Source organism: Acipenser ruthenus, chromosome 43 (assembly GCF_902713425.1).
Source record: "Acipenser ruthenus chromosome 43, fAciRut3.2 maternal haplotype, whole genome shotgun sequence".
Lineage (NCBI taxonomy): Eukaryota > Metazoa > Chordata > Actinopteri > Acipenseriformes > Acipenseridae > Acipenser > Acipenser ruthenus.
Window position 1 is genome coordinate 2,071,266 of NC_081231.1, and position 20,983 is coordinate 2,092,248.

General features: G+C 41.0%; 2 protein-coding genes across 2 annotated transcripts; one reads left to right on the plus strand and one right to left on the minus strand.

Annotated features, from left to right (window-relative positions):
- The first annotated feature begins 1,074 nt into the window (after positions 1-1,074).
- Positions 1,075-11,656, plus strand: LOC117967765 (heterogeneous nuclear ribonucleoprotein L-like). Its single transcript, XM_059011961.1, has 13 exons — positions 1,075-1,308; positions 2,208-2,326; positions 3,045-3,261; positions 3,622-3,707; positions 4,302-4,398; positions 5,306-5,378; positions 5,944-6,006; positions 6,413-6,651; positions 7,529-7,650; positions 8,192-8,393; positions 9,198-9,255; positions 10,111-10,203; positions 11,159-11,656. The coding sequence occupies exons 1-13, from the start codon at positions 1,270-1,272 to the stop codon at positions 11,215-11,217; spliced, it is 1,467 nt and encodes a 488-aa protein (XP_058867944.1). The 5' UTR covers positions 1,075-1,269; the 3' UTR covers positions 11,218-11,656.
- Positions 11,657-13,126: 1,470 nt separating this feature from the next.
- On the minus strand, positions 13,127-17,818 carry LOC117398511 (homeobox protein SIX6). The gene is made up of 3 exons (XM_033997444.3): positions 17,055-17,818; positions 14,672-14,835; positions 13,127-14,088 (listed from the first exon to the last, which is right to left on the minus strand). Exons 1-3 carry the CDS (start codon positions 17,469-17,471, stop codon positions 13,908-13,910), a joined length of 762 nt encoding a protein of 253 aa, XP_033853335.2. The 5' UTR covers positions 17,472-17,818; the 3' UTR covers positions 13,127-13,907.
- Positions 17,819-20,983: the final 3,165 nt, after the last annotated feature.

Consider the following 20,983-nt stretch of genomic DNA (forward strand, 5'->3'; position numbering starts at 1 on the left):
CATGACGTCATTACCGTTCCCTATCATGACGTCATTACGGTTCTTTATTTATTTCCTGAAGATTTTTGCACTACACCACCCTGGCACCTCGTCACTTCCTGTGCTGTAGGTGATTTAGTGCAGTCACAGCGTCGCAGGCAGGGAGTGATTAGGCTTCATGATTCTTGATTTGAAACATCTACATATCTGCAGAGCTCTTGAGCACCAGGAATAGGGGTCCGTGCTCATGTTTCTAGTTCTACAAATGCGTCAAGTGTAGTTTAAACTTTAAAGGCTGGTTAGCGCTCCCTTTAAAAGGGATACTTCAAATCGACCACCAGGGGGCAGCACTAATAAGAGGAAGAGACGTGTGTGTACCATGTGAATAGAACGAATATTAAACTCTCTCTCTCTCTCTCTCTCTCTCTCTCTCTCTCTCTCTCTCTCTCTCTCTCTCTCTCTCTCTCTCTCTATATATATATATATATATATATATATATATATAACACTGCAAAACATGTATGCAGTTGTTGCTGTACTTTTAAAATGCTGTGAATTTTTTCGACTTTCACACGATTTGATTGGCTCTTGTAGCTAACATTTGCACATCTTGATTACCCATAATTCTACAGTTACTGCTTGCTCCCACGTTAACTCCTTATATTTATTTACGCGTTGTTTGCTGTGTTTTTATTTTATTTGTTTGTTTGCTTTTAAGAACTTTTTAAAATACAAAATCAGTGGTCCTGTCCTATTTTTTAGAATGCGACCTGTCTTGGTGGACTTCACTTAAAAACTGGAAGAAGCTGTCCGAACTATAACAGAACTACAGAGATGGAAATAAGATGTTGCATAGCAGTTTCACCCATTCCAGGTTTACTGCAAGCTTGATCAGCCACATTCCAGGCAACAAGCTCAGATGTGTCTTATTATTAAACTCATAGTGGAAACCAGAAATGTATCCTTATTTCCAAACCCTGAATTACTGGCTTTTGTAAAAGGAAGCACCTTGACTATAATCAGACCCTTCCCGCAGTTCATATTCTTGTCAGAGTTAATAATTGCCCTAGCAAGTAGTTTAACAAGTCTCTGAACCACCTTGCAGTTTCTAACAATGCTCCCGCATTCAATATTTGCATAACCTGTTCAGCACGCTTAAGTAAACAATGCCAGCTCAACAGTGTGTTTGATTACAGTTGCTGTGACGTACAGCGTGACGTGTGTTTACTCAGAACCTCCACCTGTTGAGAAGTCTGAAGTTCTGTATCTGCATGCACAAAGTTTGAGAAGATGGAGAGTGAGGAAAACAGCCGAACAACTCTGAGCAAGGTACTGTAACTATCGCAGTGCTCGGGAAGTCTGTTAGAATATTAAAAAATGTACATGTTTTTTTTTTTTTCTTCAATTCACTGACGCAGTAACAACCCCGCAGTAAAATGACCGTATATAATATATCACAATCATTACAAAATGAAACGTCGGCTGTATTTCTTGCAGATTATCACAAAACATCGTTTTCTTTATGTTGTCATGTAATCAAACCATGTTAAATGTACAGTTTTTTTATATAACACATATACCCGCAATAGCCATTTAAACATATGATGTGCGCATAATCAGAATTATGAAAAATTATGATCCACAAATCTGTTTGTTTTATCTTTGAATGGCGTTAACCCTAATAACTCTGCTGTCAAATTTCTGAGCGCACTGCTACAGTGTTTTGTACTTTTTTTTTAAAGTGAATATAATATAAAAACCGAAACAATTCAACAATTTGTAACAGTTATCGGTTATATATTTAAAATGGTTAGTCAAGGGTTAGAAGTTATAATAATTAGAACGTTTAAATAGCATTTATTGTTACCTGAAAGTGAAACCAAGTGACGTGTTTAAAAGTAAATCAACGAGAGTGTTTCCCACAGGGAATGTTTTGACAACTGCGCTGTTCCAACCGCGATTAAAAAAAAAAAAAAATACTTAAAACTGTGAGAATTTCAGTTTTCCCAGGACGTCCCATAACCCTCGCCCTATATAAATAGATTAATACATATTGTAATCACGCTATTGCTACTGCAGTGTCGTTACAGGGTGCTATCAGATTGCATTGCTGCTATGGGTGTGTCTGTTTGCTTGACTTTTATAAGAGCATTAAAACACAGCGTTTATATCCTGCATTCCTTAACTGTTACATACAGTCCTGGTTAGCAATTCTATTCTCTCCTCAGGACTCTGCGGAGGGTCATCGCAGAGCGGACCCGTCTCCGGTGGTCCACGTGAGGGGGCTGTTGGACTCGATCACGGAGGAGGAGCTGGTGGAGGCGCTGCAGGGCTTTGGAGCAGTCAGGTACGGGTAGAACCGGGTCCACGCTGGCTGTGTTACCCAACAATGAATGCAGAGAAACGCTGCACAGTAATTCTGAAAGAAATCTAACACAGTTCCGGATCCCTTGGGAATGGAAGCAGCTTGTAAGTTCTGAAATGTCTGTAACTCTGAAACTGAGTTTTCAATGGTTGTAATAAATGTTCACACCTGCTATCTACACCCTCAATCTGGAGAACAAGGATACAGCACAGTCATGCAACACTCACAGTGTTCAGATTTGACAGACTTTAAACCCGGAACTGTACATATTTAACTCACTGTTGAAATTGGAACTGGAGCAAAAACACAGATTTAAACATCCAGGAAAACCTGGGATAACGTTCTGCTGGTTTTTAAACAGAATGCATTTGTACAGCTTGCTCAGTCATTCAGCCTCCTTTGGCTTAAAAACAAACAAACTCTGCTTTCTTTAAAACTAAAATGTTTCCAGTAAAATTGCCCGTACTTGCTTTGAAATCGGCCTCACCTCTGTCTGGATACATTTGTTGGCACAGTAATGTTGCTTCTCTATGACCAGCACGCCTCTTGCAGGAGCGCCTATCTGTGCATTGCATGCATGGGTGAGTGATTGCACACTCCCGGCTGAAAGTGGGGTGTTCGCTAGAGTGGTCACCTCGGAAGTTGGCTGTTCATAACTCTGAGGTTCTAGTCAACAGCGAGTGTGTTTCGTCCTTTACAGTAATGTCCGGCTACTGCCCAGGAATCAGGCCCTGGTGGAGTTTGAGAGCTTGTCGGCCGCGGAGGACTGTGTGGAGTCAGAGGTCACAATCTCTGGACAGCTGGTCTTCCTGAGCTTCTCCACCAGCAGCCAGATCAACGAGAGGGCGGAGAGCGGGAGAGAGCCCAACCACGTCCTGCTGTTCACTGTGCTGAACCCACTCTACCCCGTCACCACTGTGAGTGCCTGCAGACTGCAGCCCCTGTCCACATCTCATCAATGCTGGGCTTTTTTTTAAAATCCCTTCAAAAGGACTACACATTTGCACTAGAAGTTTGTTAGTGCAATCCTGCTCCTTCAGAAATGATTTACTGCTATACCAGGGATGGAAATAAGACTCCTGTTGCATAGCAGATTCACCCATTCCAGGTTTTACTACGAGCTTGGTCAGCCACAGTGTAAGGTAACAAGTTCCAGTGTGTCTTATTAAACACAGTAAAACCAGGAATGGATCGCACTGCTATGCAACGGGAGTCTTGCTTCCATCCCTGCTATGGGCTGATCTATCCATGCAGTGATAGTGGTTTTTATTTTTCAGGACATGTTGTATCTGATCTGCTGTCCTTACGGTGAAGTCTTGAGGATTGTTATATTCCGAAGAAACGGTCTCCAAGCCATGGTGGAATATCCTTTACAAACACAGTCCATTTCCCTTTCTGTTTTATATCTGTTTAATAAGTTGTGTGAGAAAATGTGCGAATCAGAGGACAGCTTTTTATTGAGAGGAGTTCTGAACCCCAGGACTGGGTGCAGCAGCACCAGCAGCAGCAGGGCTAGTGTGAGTTTCTAACCCTGCTCAAACTCCTGGCTCCTGATCATTTCAATATTAATAATAATAATACTAGACTTCATTGAGGGGAGTTCTGAACCCCAGGACTGGGTGCAGCAGCAGCAGCAGGGCTAGTGTGAGTTTCTAACCCTGCTCAAACTCCTGGCTCCTGATCATTTCAATATTAATAATCATACTAGACTTCATTGAGGGGAGCTCTGAACCCCAGGACTGGGTGCAGCAGCAGCAGCAGCAGGGCTAGTGTGAGTTTCTAACCCTGCTCAAACTCCTGGCTCCTGATCATTTCAATATTAATAATCATAATAGACTTCATTGAGGGGAGTTCTGAACCCCAGGACTGGGTGCAGCAGCAGCAGGGCTAGTGTGAGTTTCTAACCCTGATTGGAAACCAAGCCGGGTTTCAGGTTCTTCTTAACAGCTGTCTGCAGGTTTGACTGTGTGGAGACGGCCCAGGCGGTGAGAGCGGTTCTGCAAGGAGCAGAACTCTTCTCGGGCTGCTGTTCACTGCGGATCGAGTTTGCTAAGGTACCAGCAGCACACTGTACAAGCGCGGGCCGTGGCACTCACACAGGGAGCTCCGACTACAGGAGCAATCCACAACCACTTTATTAATCAGATATCACATGAGAAGAACAACCAAACTGTCAAACGATTTTTTGGAATCTATATAATAAATACAATATTCAGTGTTTGGAAAGAGTTGCAAATCAACAGTATGATGGTCACTCTTGAAGTCAGGACTTAAAGGATGTGTTGCAGTAAGAATACCTCTGTTAAGAAAGGGGAACAAGACTAAAAGGGTAAAATATGCACAAGAACACAGAAATTGGACTATGGAACAACGTTGTCAATGCTTGTCTTCTTTCTATTCCTTAAGGCTATTATCTTCAAGTATCGCTCATCCTTGTTAGACAGCTTTTTGGGTCTTCCAGTCCTTGCAGATGATGTTTCTCTGTGCTTGTTGATTATGCTTCGGATACCACACCTTGAAAATCGAGCGATGGGAGCTATTTCACTCAATGTTTTTCCTTCTTTATGCAAGTCAAGGTTGTTATAATGGTAGAAAACACTAGTGGAGGCTTTGAGTAAATTGTTGATGCTCATAATGCATCAGAGTAGAAAAATGCAACATGTCTAAGACTTTTGCACAGCAGTGTGTATATGTATGTTCTGTTTCTGTGTTTATTTGTCGGACACCCATATTGTAAGAATAAGTGTTGTTTTTATTTTTATTGTAAGACCGAGTTTTTGTACAGTAGTTCAAAGTAACATTACAGTTCAGATGTAAGGTTGTAGTTCATGCACGCCCTATAAGTTAGCATTAAAGTGTGTACAGTATATATTGGAAGTGCTCACGACTTCAAGGTAACGTTGCATCTGCAGTGCTGCTTGCAATGAAGCTCTCGTATTGAGTCTGCCTCTCTCTCCCCAGCCATCGAAACTCAGCGTGTTGAAGAACGACAGCGAGACGCGAGATTACACCGTCCCTCCCTTCTATAAAGCAGGTCAAACTCTCCTTCCACCTACAGTTACAGCTATGGACAAACGCCTTGCAGGACTGAGAGACATCATTTAAAAATATATATAAATATGAACATTATTGAGATCTTTTATTTAACATCATGTAATCAAAGGAACTACAAAATGATATTGCAAAAAAGTCTACCGGAAGCCATAATAGCAGTACAGTATTTAGATTGCAAAATGTCCAGTTTTTCCAGTATATGGAAAACTACAAAGCGATATGTTATTAAATATGTTAACATGACATTATTCAGCAGGTTTCATTCGACTTTATGAAGTCAAATGAGTTCATTCTATAGAGTGATGCAAAACATTTGGCCAGAGCTGTAGGTTCACTGCTGAATTACCGAAGACTTTCCCCAGTTGATTAATGGCATTGATTGTTAAATGACGTTTCACAATCTGCAGCATTAGTAATGGATAACGCTGATGTCTGTATCACGAATCTGTTCCCCTCCCCTCTCCATGAAGATGAACGCGCAGTTTATCAATAATTCCCTGTTCTGGAGTCACAGAGCTGTAATTCAGTGACGTTTGTGATTTCAGAAGCACAGACCAGGCCCGCCTTGCTTGGCCATCACCCCTCTGCTTTCCACGCTGCGGTCTACGGTAAGAATATTCAATTCATATCTTTAACACTTATCTGTTTAGTGACAACATTTTCACACGAGTATCTGCTTCAATATCACTGATTACTGAGCGGAAACTGAAATTCTCACACCCTGAGGTTTTCATGCAGGCAGGTATAGAAAGGATATCCATGACAAATCTTGAGATGTTCATATAAACTTGCACACTACTGTAGGAATCACGTGGATTATGATTTTTTTTTTAAATGAAAGAAGGGCTGGCAAATAAAATAATGATATTACTCTACTGGGATCTTCCCTTCGCTAAGTTGCAGTTTTAGCAGATATTGTAGGGAACCTATTATAAAAATGATATGTGGTTCCAATTTTGGTTGGAGACTTACTGTCTTTTATTCGGTATCCCTCTTTCTCATGTATTTCCACAGGTCGCCCTGGTCATTACAGCGCCCCCAGACCCCTTTTAGAGTCGATGAGGGACCCTGAGTCGCTTGAAGCTGGCATCCCGTCTCTCCTGAGCCTGCCCATGCCGCACCGCCCCCCCTCCCATGGCCCCCCGCCCCCCCCGGCCCTCGGCAGGGTCCTCATGCTGCACGGCTTGGAGCCCAGCCAGTTCAACTGTGAGAGAGTCTTCAACCTGCTGTGTGTCTTCGGCAACGTGGAGCTGGTGAGAACACGGGAGATTCATCATACAGGAGAGATTGATCATAAAGGAGAGATTGATCACACAGGAGAGATTGATCACACAGGGGAGATTGATCACACAGGAGAGATTGATCACACAGGAGAGATTGATCACACAGGAGAGATTCATCACACGGGAGATTCATCACACAGGGGTGATTCATCACACAGGAGAGATTGATCACACAGGAGAGATTCATCACACGGGAGATTCATCACACAGGGGTGATTCATCACACAGGAGAGATTGATCACACAGGAGAGATTGATCACACAGGGGAGATTCATCACACAGGAGAGATTCATCACACAGGCTGGAGGGGAAACACCAGTGGGACTCATATACAGCTCTGGCCAAAGGTTTTGCATCACTCTACAGAATACATTTTGCTTCATAAAGTCGAATGAAACCTGCTGAATAATGTTACGTTAACATATTGAATTACACGCCGCTTTGTAGTTTTTCCCATATACTTAACAAAAAGCCGTCATTTCGTAATCTAACATGAAATACTACTGTACTGCCATTATGACTTCCGGTAACGATATCATTTTGTAGTTTATTCGCTTTACACGCTGTTACAGAAAATATCTAAATTATGTTCATATCGATTTTAAATTATGTCTCAGTCCTAAAATTCTAGGTGATGCAAAACTTTTGGCCATGCAGCCCATCTCAGCAGCTTTTGTAATTGAACCTGTAACTCTCCCGTTTCACTGCAGTAATCACACGGTCGTGCCTTTAACAGATCAGTACAGAGCCAGCCCTGTCTGGCAACCCATAGTAGCCCTACACCCTATTGACCAATTTATTATCTGTCTGTGGGATGTTTTGACTGATTCCAGGACCTGTTTTTCAGGTGAAGTTTCTGAGGAATAAGCCGGGTGTAGCTATGGTCCAGATGGGGGATGAATACGCAGTAGAGCGGGCTGTGATGCATCTCAACAACAGTGTGATCTTCGACAGCAAGATCGGAGCGTGGTGAGTGCTTGATCTGAGAGTTTCAGAACACCACACGCAAACCACAACACAGCCCAGCACCTGTTACATCGCCATCTAGTGGCAACTGACCGAACATGACGGAAGCAGATAAGAAATATAGAGCATTGTTTTTCCAAAATCCCCCCCACACACAAATCATTGCTTTTTAGTGACATTTCACAGGAACGCCACAAAAAAGCAAAGTTTACAAGACTCCTTTTATAAAGTTATTAACAGCAACCACGTGACCAGAGATGTAGGCAAGAAACAACCCAAAAATAATACTGTGAGTCTGGGAGACAATTCTTTACTGAACGTCACTTATAAAAGTTGACCCCAGTCAATGTGCATGGTGACTTTGCAGTTCTGCCCCATGCTTTCCCAGTAGTTATACTTTACATTGACCTTATTTTACTAGTTTTCTTTCAATATGCTTTGCCCTAGACAATGCTGTTAGTCATTTTGACTAAAGCCGCAGAGCAGGGTAAATAATACTGGGCTCATAAAACAACACTGTATTCTGCGGATCTTCCTTCCGTAGCGTCTCCAAACAGCCCGAGATCATTCCAGGAAGGTCCTTCGAGCTGGATGACGGCTCAAGCAGTTACAAGGACTTCTACATGAGCAAAAACAACCGCTTCACCAGCCAGGAGAAGACTGCCAAGAACCGCTTTCAACACCCCTCCCGCACCCTGCACTTCTTCAGCGCCCCACCAGAGGTCACTGCAGACAACTTCGAGGAGGTACATTGGTGGCTTGGTGGTCCAGTGGTTAAAGAAAGGGGGTTGTTACCTGAGGTTCCCAGTACAGTCGCAGCTCAGCCACTGATTCACTGTGTGTGACCCTGAGCAAGTCTCTTAACCTCCTTGTCCTTCAGATGACACGTAAAACCTAGGTCTTATTGTAAGATGCATAGTTCACCCCCTAGTCTCTGTAACTCACTTTGGATAAAAGCTTTTGCTAACTGACTAATTAATTAATTAATTAAACAAACAATAATTAATACTGCAACTGGGGTTACCAGACGTCCCTGGAAAACTGGGTTTGTCCCATTTTTCAGCCTTGTTTTTTTTGTCCCGGTCAGAAACATTTTGAAATTGTCCCGGTTTTGCTATGGCGTTCACATTATCCCATGTTTAAAGGGGAACAGACAGCTGATCTATTTGTTTCTAACCTGACTTCTTGTACATTTGACATGTTTTGGTCAGATGACAATAGAAGCATGAATTTTCTTTTGTGTGTTTGTAAGTGTTCGGTTGCTCCACCTAAGCAAGCTGATAGTGTGGGAGAAATCCACTCTCAACTTGATTAGAGGCAGCGACTGAATACTTACAAACACACAATAAATACACCCAATGATTGTGTTAGTATTATATACATTATTTTAACGGCATCGATGAATTGAAGAAGAAGAAATGCAAACGTCCCAGTTTTTCACTCTGAAGCTCTGGTGATCCTACCTGGGATCACTGTGGACAGCGAGTTCATGTTTGAGAGCAGAGAGGTGTCTAATTGGTTCAATAATGTGTGGATCTATTTCCTTCTAGGTCTGTGATTCACTGAAACTGCCCAGTTTCTGCTCTTGTAAGATTTTCCCTCCAAAAAGTGAGTATTTATTTATTTATAAATCACAATAACCCTTACTTACTGCCTTACCCAGCCAGTAATGCGCTCACCCTGAGGATTTCTGAGGTTAAAAACGCTACAGGCTTTATTCTGCACGAGGTACCAACCTTAGTAGAATCAAGCAAAGCTAATAGAATTTCAGCTGTGGCCAAAAGTGTTGCATCACCCTATAGAAACTAAAAAGGGGGCTGTCCCGGGAAAATTGGGACAGTTGGTAGCTTTATATAGAATTCACTAATTTTGCTCCATAAAGTCAAATGAAACCTGCTGAATAATGTCAGGTTAACATATTGAATTCCACACCGCTTTGTAGTTTTCCATATACTTCACGAAAAACTGACAAATTGAAAAATCTAACATGAAATACTGTACTGTTATTATGACTTCCGGTAGACACTTGCAATATAATTTTGTAGTTTCTTTGATTACATGATGTTAAATTAAAATATCTAAATTATGTTCATATTTTTTTTTTTTTTTTTCCCCACTGTGTCTCAATCTAAAATTCTGTGTTTTGCAAAACTTTTGGCCACTGCTGTGCCATGTGTAAAACGACACAAGAGTCAAATGGTTGAGGTACAAATAGTCAAATTGATGGAGTTAGAATATATATGATAATGCCTGGTGCTCTACTTCTGAACCTACTGTTTCGTAACACTGTGCTACATTTTAAAACGACTCGGAAATTATTTGTTAAACTATTAACCCATTAAGTGCCATGGTCCTCTTTTGGTGCAACCCCTACTACTCGGTACAAGAGGTATATGCTAAGCTGTGAAGTGTGACACACAGACAGACTACATCTCAATGTCTGGTATCTGTATCTCCTGACAGATAAGAGCAGTTCTGGGCTGATCGAGTGGGACTCCATCCCTAAAGCAATGGAGGCTCTAGTGGTGCTGAACCACCATCTGATGAGACAAGCAGGTAAGAGCCAGTCCAGCGTTGCTCTTCCACTCGACTCATTTAACATGCGCTGCACCAGGGATGAGAGTCGGCACGCCTAGTTCTTACATAAATTTTCCATGCAACTTTTTACATGCGAGCTTCTGTTTGAAGATTGTGATTTTTTTTTAAATGTCTCAATTCTAAAATTCTAGGTGATGCAGAATGTATGGTCCTAGCTGTATACTCCGTGTGGTAGCTACAGAATGCCTGGGACAGCTAATTGTAGCCTGCCCTGGTAATCGCTAGAAACACGCGATCAAAAAGTCTGTGTTTATTTGCTTCACAGCCTTATTGTTTGTGGTCAATAAAAGTAAAGAAGAATTGTTATTTCTGTTTTTATTGCAAGTTTTGCACAGTAGTTCAAAGTAACATTACAGTTAAACTATAAGGCTGTAGTTCATGCGCACCCCATAAGTTAGCATTAAAGTATGTCCAGTATTTATTGAAAGTGACTTCAAGGTAATGTTGCATTTTACTCACTCAAAATACATTTTATTCACACTAAATTGACTAAATTGGAAAGTAAATTACTCAGGTGAACCCAAACCTTATCTGGAGTGCTGGTACTGGTGATAATGAACACACGTGTAAAAATTGGTTGAAGTGTTTAATTGTTCTTGTGACACTATTGTATTTGGGGAGATCGCTGGGACCCTAAAACAAGCATTGATAAAAAAAAAAAGTTTTTAAAAACCTGTGTGATTAAAGCACGGGACGGTGAGACCTGCTGAGGAAGCACGATGCTCAGTTCAGTCTATTTGGGGATTTATTTCAAATTGCATCACCAGTAATAAAACACGACATCACTTAAAAATAAACATGATCTCGTATTAAACCCTGAATATAATGGACACATGAAATCACGTCCAAACTGTATTTCTCAGTAGTTTTCATATGTGGTTTATAGTTTAACAAAAGCCTGGGTGTTTTGCAGATCAGAAAGTTCCCTACACCCTGCGGCTGTGCTTCTCCAACGCAGGGGACAGAGAGTAGAAGAAAGAAACACGACATTGCAGTCCGACTGGAGGAGACACATGGAAACACTAACTGGATACAAGCGGTACTCTGGCACAGTGCTTTAGTGTGATTCACAGGACAGGCAGTGACCACAGCCCAGAGAATCCAGACAATACAACATGAACTAAAAACCAGGAAGGCGGCAGTCTGTGTGGAAACACATAGAAATGGGGCGACCGAAGCCAAAAAGGGTTTTGTTCTGTACAAATGAGCCATGTTTTTGTTTTGTTTTTTATTTAAAAGAATCTAGTCAGATTATTAGCTCATTATTCTGAGAGTCGCTATTCAATCACGCTGCACTGTATGCTGTTCATTTTGTATACTGGTAATTCCCTGCCCCCAAGCTCAAAATAGCTTGTTAGATTTTTTCCTATCTTTTAAATAGCTTGGATTTCTTTAAAAAAAAAAAAAAAAAAAAAACACCAAATGTTGTGTCTTTATTTCTTCATAAGCCTGTGTTGCTTTGGCTAGGAGTTTAGATCTGTTCTTCAGTTCTAGTTGCCTGCCATAGACATCTGTAACATAGGCTAGATGAGCACATTTATATAAGTTAGTGCCAGCACCATCTAGTGGACACAAGTATTGCAAACTAAACCAAAGGAAACTTGTTCTGCAGTGTCTGATCACTAGATGGCGCTGTCTATCTTACAAGAGTCTATCACATCACTATCAGGTTCTGTTATGTATTATAGACATTTCAGATGGCTGTATCACATCAATACCAGGGTCTAGTGCTATATATTATAAAGACATTTCAGAGGGCTGGATCGCATCGATATCAGGGTCTAGCGCTGTATATTATAAAGACATTTCAGAGGGCTGGATCGCATCAATATCAGGGTCTAGTGCTATATATTATAAAGACATTTCAGAGGGCTGGATCGCATCAATATCAGGGTCTAGTGCTGTATATTATAAAGACATTTCAGAGGGCTGGATCGCATCAATATCAGGGTCTAGTGCTATATATTATAAAGACATTTCAGAGGGCTGTATCGCATCAATATCAGGGTCTAGTGCTATATATTATAAAGACATTTCAGAGGGCTGGATTGCATCAATATCAGGGTCTAGTGCTATATATTATAAAGACATTTCAGAGGGCTGTATCGCATCAATGTCAGGGTCTACTGTGTATAATATACGGTTTTGTATTTTATTGAATCTTACAATAAAAGTAGTTTTGTATGACTTCACCTTTTAACATTAGTGGCAAATTAAATAACTCCATGCACAATTTTGGATAAAAATAATTCATTTATTTTAAGTATTTACAATAGATATATACAAAAAAGAAAAAAAATGGTTGCATTTTTTATTTTTTTTTGTCCTCCAAAAAAATCTATGGAGGCGTGTTCCGTTAGGAGGTAAGCGTGTCAGTCATTTTGATGGACAGCCATGTGACCAGTTAGCCATGCCCACTCCCTGTCCTTAAAAGGCACAGGGTCATTAATAAATCAAAAGCATGACTGTTGTGTCACCTGATACTTGAGTAGTTAAACCTGCATTAACCAGATAGCCAACATGTCCGGTCAGTTCATGCCCCCTGTGTCTTCTGGTTTTCATTCCAACTGTGTTCTCCATTACTTAATTGAACCCTTAATTGAACTATCATTAGCGTAATTAGACCGGTTTAATTGTTTTCAGCTTTTAAACAGTTGGAGATTTCAAGTTAACTATAAAATGTCAAAAGTAACTTGAAATCTGCAACTTTTTAGGAGATGAGAACAATTAAAAAGGTCTAATTAAGCAATTTATTAGTTCAAGTAAGGGTTTAGTTAAGTAATTGAGAGCTCAGTTGGAATGAAAACCAGAAGACACAGGGGGTCCCCCAGGACCAGGGTTGGGAAGCCCTGGACTAGAAGCTGGTAGAGCAGTGAACAGCTCTTCTGGAAGAAAAAACTGCAGCCTTATGTCAGCCATCTTGGCTCTTCTGGTGTATAGTTTACACAGGGGGTCGACTCCTTTGTTTGAGCCACAATGGAGTCTTTTCCTGGAAAAAGAAACTGCAGCCCTGTAAACGGGCTGTCCCTTGTAAAAGTTTACCACAGTAAGCTTTACCCAAGGTTATAGTATACATTTAGCATAACGTACCATGGTTTGCCATGTTTCTTAATATGTTTTATCATACCTCTCTGTGCTTTACAATGCTTGCTTATGCTTTACCTTACCTCTCTGTGCTTTACAATGCTTGTCTATGCTTTACCAGACCTCTCTGTGCTTTACAATGCTTCCCTGTGCTTTACCAGACCTCTCTGTGCTTTACAATGCTTGTCTATGCTTTACCATACCTCTCTGTGCCATTAAAATGCTTACCTATGCTTTACCTTACCTCTCTGTGCTTTACAATGCTTACCTGTGCTGTACCATACTTTCACTGTGCTTTATCAAACTTTTACCATGGGAAACTTTTACAAGGGTTCCCTCACATGACTGATTTACAGAAGCAGCTTCCTTGTTTCAAGCCCGTTTCAGTCACAGTGGAGGAGATCGATCGGCAGGTGCTTCCTCAACATAACATTTCATTCCACCGTCAAGAGATGTAGAATGTGCTGCACTTTCCAGTCCGAGGCTGGGCTGCAGAGAAAGAGCTGTCCTGTGAGCCACACTGTATGAAGTCTCATTCACCGCCCCTTTCCAATGCCGGTCCTGGCGGTCCGGGGGTCTCAGGGGTCGAAGTCGCTGTCGCTGCACACAGAGATGTTGGGGGTGGAGGTCTCACGCTGCTCTGTGCCGGTGCTGCAGTCGCTGGTCTCGGGGCTCCCTGGCTGAGGGGGGGACCCCTGCTGGAGGTGGGGGTGACAGTCCTGGGAACCAGAGGACAGGAGGCTGGAGTCCTGCTGCAACCTGGGAACCAGAGAGAGGGGTTCATATTAATTACCCCAAATCTTCACATGCAAAACAAATAGGCATCTTTGTCATTCATATCCATTATATACCTGCCTACATGAAAACCTCAGGGTGTAAGAATTTCAATTTCCACTCAGTAATCAGCGATACAGAAACAATAGGCACTCGTGTGAAAATGTTAGACCACTTTGTGGTTTAATTCGGCATCTTAAACAACTTCTAAAAAGTCTCATGCATTTTACCGTTGACTCGTTGCATGCATCATCAATTAAATTAGATCAATATTAAATTAGCCTATTTTTACAATTTTCCAAGATTTTCAGTCACAGCGGTTTGATTTCATCTGCACAACAAATCACAACTACAGAAGCAACGGGGTGTTAGAATAAATTTGCACACTGCTGTAGGCGTTGCTGTTGTGTTAACATGGAAAAGCTCTGCGTAAACACTGCCACCGACATTTACATTTGAGAATGTAAAAATCAAGCATCTACAGTGCACGTCGCTCGAGTGCATTTTGGTGTAACAAGCTGTTAATGGCAGAAAGAGGGAGAGCAATGCGAGGTTTCAATCCACTTGCCTGTTTTTAGCTGAAGCTGCGCGATCTCGTTGCCGTCGGTTCTTGAACCAGTTGCCCACCTGTGTGGGGGTGAGGCCGGTGGCCTGGGCGAGGTGCCGTTTTCGGGAGGGGTTGGGGTAGGGGTCCTGCAGGTACCATTCCCTCAGCATACTCCGAGTTCGCTCCTATAAAACACACAAACAATAGGAGTTGCTGTCATAACTTTGAATATCTTCTTTGAATGAATCAGATAAATCAATGCCACTGTAACGCTCTGGAAAATACCAGGATACAATGACCTACAGCACAGGAAGTGCTAATGTGCAAGTTTCTAGTAGTAGCATTTTTTTTTTATAACAATGTGACATGCATTTAAACTGGGAGTCAAATAGAAAAGTGACAGTCCACCTCAGACACTGCTCGTTGACTAATCTCTTAGGTTGTGGTTGCAATCCATTAGCATATAAATGATATTTCAAGACATAAATAAATAAATCCTAAGCAGTTTAAAATACAGCGTGCAAACAGCAAAGCGTTCCGTAACCTTCACAAATAGAGCGCCAGACATTATCAAATACATGATGCAAGACAGCACTTAACACAACAGCTCCATACACGCTCTCCGCCAGGCACATCCATTCACTAGATAGGTCTTGAATGTGCAGTTTCGAAAGAACAACATTTTAAAACTTGTTATCTGGTAAGTTAAAGAAATCTCTGTTTACAAGCCATGTTTTTAGACTCTTGCACTTCCCGTGTTACCTGGAGGGTGAAATTTACCCCACCTCATTCACTGGCTTCTTTCCTGTCAATAACCAATTCAGCTTTTGTTAGCAGCAATTTATTTATTTTTTTCAAACTGGCGACTATCATAGCAGTCATACCCTTAATTGAATTCTCTTTCTCTGAAGTCACATAATCATAATGTTTTAATCTACTGAGACCAGCTAAAGCTGCCACAGGGAGTAATCTGCTTTCATATTAAGCGGTGTTTGTGGATCATTCTAAGCCAGCGACACATTGGTATCAATTGGTAAAGAAGCTTAGGGAGCTCCGGGTATCAGGTGATGAGAACTGGTAAAGCACGCCAGCTCCACCTGCAATTACCGGCAGTACCACAAGAGGGCAGTGTGTGACACATTCAAAAACTTATTGTACAAAAGGGTTATGAAACAGACTACTGTAATATGGGAATACAAAAAGAAACTTACTACATTCTTAGACAAACGTTTCAGCTAGTTTTTTTTTCCCCAGTGTCTTTGAAGACTTCTACCTGTCCTCATAGCGCATTGAGTCCTGGGATCAGCCTAGTTCTCTGTAGTTTCTCGAGTGCAGTGGTGTATTTTTTCAGTGAGGTGAGCAGACTGGACACAGCATTCATGCAGGAAGCCCAATTATATAGTGAATAAAATGTCTATGAACTAGACTGCACTGGACTTGCCTGACCTGAGCACCACGTTACTGGATCCTCAGCTGATGCGCTATCCTTGCACTATTATCATATCATTGTAGATGCAAATTGTCTTAAACCATAATTTTTTTTTGCATGTAATCCTATACTTTAGAGTTCTGTAATCTGTCAAGTGTTATTTAATCTGTAGTATTTTGTATTTAATTATATCCTGATGTAACTATCACTGACACTGTTATCTGCTCCGTTTTTGAATCGTATTTTGTCATACTTGTACTTCCTAGAACCAAAGTCATTGTATTTATCTTGCTCTTAATTGTATTAATACTTGTACTGTGATTCTTGAAATGTATTTTTGTTTATGACTAAGTCGCCCTGGATAAGGGCGTCTGCTAAGAAATAATAATAATAATAATAATAATAATAATAATAATAATAATAATAATAATAAACACCCCGTTGCTTCTGTATTAGAACACCCGATTGCTTCTGTAGTTCTGATTTGTTGCGCAGATGAAATCAAACCACTGGAGCTAAAAATCTGGCAAAATAGGCAAATTAGTGATTATGTCTAATTTAATTGATGACTTTAATAAGCCACACATGCAATTCATTTATAAGAGAAAAGGAACACAGAGCCACACATGGTAAAATGCACGAGACTTTAAAAGTTGTTTAAGATGCCTAATTAAAGCACAGAGGTCTAACATTTTCACACACGGGTTACTGACCAACAATTTAAATTCTCACACCCACAGGTATGACAAAGCATATTAAAAAAAAACATGGCAAGCCAACACGATATCATTTTGCAGTTTCTTTGATTTCATGATGTTAAATACGATTTAGATTATTTTCATATAGTTTATTTTTTATTTTTATTATATTTCAATCCTAAAAATTCTAGGTGATGCAACACTTTTGGCCATAGCTGTATGGTAAATGCGTAGTAACTTTTATAAAGGGGACCTAAAAATGGAGAACTGGCTTTACCTTGAAGCAGTGAGTCTTCTGTTCTCCGTCCCAGATGGTGTGGGGCAGAGGGAACTTCTTGCGGATGCGGTACTTCTCTACGGGCCCTAGGGGGCGCCCTCTGAGTCTCTCAGCCTCTCGGTAGTGGGCGTCCAGCCACAGGGCCTGCAGCTTGCCGTGGGAATCTCGGGTGAAGCGGTGGTTCTGCAGAATCTGGTACAGAGCTTCAAAATTGCCACTATGAAAAGCCACCAGCGCCCGAGCACGCATGACTGACTCGTGGCGGTTCAGGGCATCGCTGGCAGAGCCTGGCACGGGCGTGGGCAGAGACCAGAGGAACCGCCCCAAGCGCTCAATATCTCCTGTCTCCTCGAGATTCTCACAGACCCGAGCCACCTGGTCAGGGGTGAAGATGGGTAAACCAGGGAGGGGGAACATAGCTCCGAAACTGAGCAAACAAAATAAAACTGTCTGTATGCTAAAAAAAAAAAAAATAATAATCTTAACTCATCAGTTACTCATTTTCCAAAGCGGTTTTAAGAAGACAGGAGCGATCCTGCTTTGGAATCCAATTTTCTTAAAAAATCTATGTCCTTTTGTTCGCGCCGAACGATAATCCTGGCCCTTAAAGTCCAAGCCGTTACAATCTAAAACAAAAAGGCTTTCTCGTGAAAAAGGTGATATGGTTAAGCACGTTTTCTTTGAAAGGCTAAGCCAAGTTTCTCCAAGGAATTCCAAAGTCTTGTTGCCCAGAGTTAGCTACAGAGGAACTCTGTCCTGTCCTATAAAATAATGATGATACGTCCCTCCTCACTACCTGTATTTATATAAGAGGTCCCATTAGCTCTCCTGATTGCCCTGTGGGAGGAGGCACAGGGATTACCTCTCCCGGTCATTAGCTCCTCAGCAGGGGCTCTAGTGAAGTCACATTGGCTTGATCTGTTTGTTAGGCTTAGCTTAACTAGAGGGACTGGAGAAATAATTGTTCATTCTGCAAGACCAGTTACTAACAGGTTTTGCAGGTCAACATTCGAATGCACATTAATATAATCAAATATCCCATTCACTTGCTCATCGTGACTAGATACAAATCTTAAAAGTAGTTGGCATAGATAATCCAACCAGAACCAGAGGATCCAATTGGAAATTAAGTTGACAGAGGGAAGGAGACATTTCTTCACACAGAGAGTGGGGAAGGGATGGAATTTGTACTTAGTCATGTTGTTGAGGCAGAATCACTGGGATCCATTAAGACTCAACTTTGCAAAGTTTTAAGATTAATCAATTTCTAGGAACTGGACGAACACAGACTGACCGAATCGCCTCCTCTCGTTCGCATATTTTCTTATTTTGTTGTGTATGTACAGTGGTGTGCACATTTATTCGAACACCTCATTGCTTCTGTTGTGTTAATTTGTTGTGCAGATGAACTCAAACCACTGGAACTGAAAATCTTGGAACTGGAAAAATTGTCAAACTAGGCAAATTAGTAATTGTCTATATATAAAACTGCCCCAAAGTAAAAGCACAGCAAAGTCTAATAAAGCACAGTGAAAGCATGCAAAAGCAGAAGTAAGCATTGTAAAGCACAGAAAGGTATGGTAAAGCATATACACATAAATAAATAAATAAATCACATGGTAAACTACGGTAAATGCATAGTACAATTGGGAACGCAATTCTAAGTTTATATATCAGGGGTAGGCAACCTTGGCACGTCCAGTCCATTCCATTCCAGGACTTTGTTCCAACCAGATCCTTCATTGTCTAATTGACCTCTGTTGGAACAAAGTCCTGCAATGGAATGCATTGGAAGTGCCCAGGTTGCCTACTCTAGTATATAGTAGATATGTACTCCATAGAAAAACAGATCTGCTTTCCATCTTTAGTTTATGCACTCCAGGGGGTTATGATGCAACCCCGTGCTTTACTTTGTGTGAGAGTCATTAGTGTTGAATGACCCGCAGTGTTGGTTAATGGGAAGGTCCTGCGTTTGCTGAATGGCAGTCTCATTACCCAATGCTTTGAGTAGTGGCTGCATGCAAGCTAACCATTGGAAAAGATCTGTGAATACGCAACCTTCCGACAAGCTTGTCAATACAGTGGCTGTAGAATCAGGACTCTAATTAAAAACTTTGAGGGGAGCTTAGTAAATAGAAGACTGACTATTAGAATGCAAATACTGAGGCACTGGAAATTACTCAGACAGTTACCCTGAGTTTCAATAAGCATTGTTTTAAATATTTGTATTAAGCAAAGAACATTTGAGCAGTTTTTACATTTAACATAGCAGAGATCATAAATACAGCAGTGAGCACATTTATGAGAACACCCCGTTGCTTCTGTATCAGAACACCCCATTGCTTCTGTAGTTGTGATTTGTTGCGCAGATGAAGTCAAGCCACTGGAACTGGAAATCTTGTAAAAGTTGTCAAAATAGGCAAATTAGCGATTATCTAATTTAATTGATGACTTTAATAGGCCACACATGCAATTAATTTGAAATAGTACGAGAAAAGGAACACAGAGCCACACATGGTCAAATGCATTTTAGAAGTTGTTTAAGATGCCTAATTAAAAGCACAAAGTTCACACACGAGTGCCTATTGCTTCTATAACACTGATTCTCACACCCAGAGGTTTTCATGCAGGGAGGTATATCAACAGGATATACAACGACAAATCTTGAGGTGTTCTAATGCATTTGTTAGAAGGAATGGCCTTTCAGTAGTAAGTCTAGCTCTTAAAGACCACACTTTGCTGGTTCGTTGACTGGGTCTAATAGACAATGTGTATTCCGAAAGGGCAAGCATACAGAATTCACTTGAAGTATGTTTTTTGATTCCAATAAAAAAATACTCTAATTTCAATGGTCCATTTTTTGTTTTTCCCTCCCAATTTTATGTTCTAATTAAAATGCCCATTAATAATAAAAATCACAATATATACGTTCACATGTCAGTAAGCTAGTTGTGAGAAATCTAAACTGCCCATTAAAGTGTGACTGAACAGAATTCCTTTAGAGTCTGAAAGAAATTGAAAAGTGAAAGCAAGTTCTCCCTGGAATAAATAAGCAAATAAATGTGTAGGCCAGCTGTGCTCGTTTGCAGATAATCTTAACGAGGATGCGAGTCATTCTTTAATTAGACACCACCAACTGTGAGCTTCTAATTCTCCCAAAATGAGTATCACTCACTAATCTAGAGTTAACAGATATCCAGAGAGAAAAAACGGGACATTTTATTTCTTCAATTCATTGAAGCTGTAGAAACTCTGAAGAGGTTAAAAATAAGTATATAATAACACAATCATTTAAAAATTAAACATTGTGTTTTAGTGATAAAAATGAATTAATCAAAACACAAGGGACTTGTGGAACTTAAAAAGGCTACTTTGGCTTCCAACATAAATTAAATTCCAAAAAATAAATACAAAATTAAATAGCCATGGTCCAGGAAGTTAAAACAGAACATTAAAACAAGTTTATTTATTTTCTTTTTGTACAATAAATTACTGTGCTGTCAACTTGCTGAAACTTTGTCTCCTGAAACCAAGTTCCAAGCCACAAAGTGGCTTTGTGTTCCCTCAGCTTTAGGACGCAATTACCTTTGCTGCACACCAGTTCTGTATCAATGCCTGTCACCATTTTACCGTTTCCATTTAGAGATTTATGCAAAAGTTACAGCTCGCAAGCTGCTTAGTGCCAGTGTCCCAGTGCAGGTGTGTCTCTGTCAGCAGGACCCCTCCCCTAGTGCTGTCTCCCAGAAGGACCCCTGTGTTCAGCCCCATGGTTTGGGCTCAGCTTTCCTTATTATCCTGCTGGCACAGCTACTGAATATTCACTTGGGAGCCACCCTGCTTTTGAGAAGAGCCACAGGCCTCCAACAATGAAGCATTTGCATTGGGGAGTGGGAGATTCAGGTATGAGAACAGCATTGTCAATGACTCTC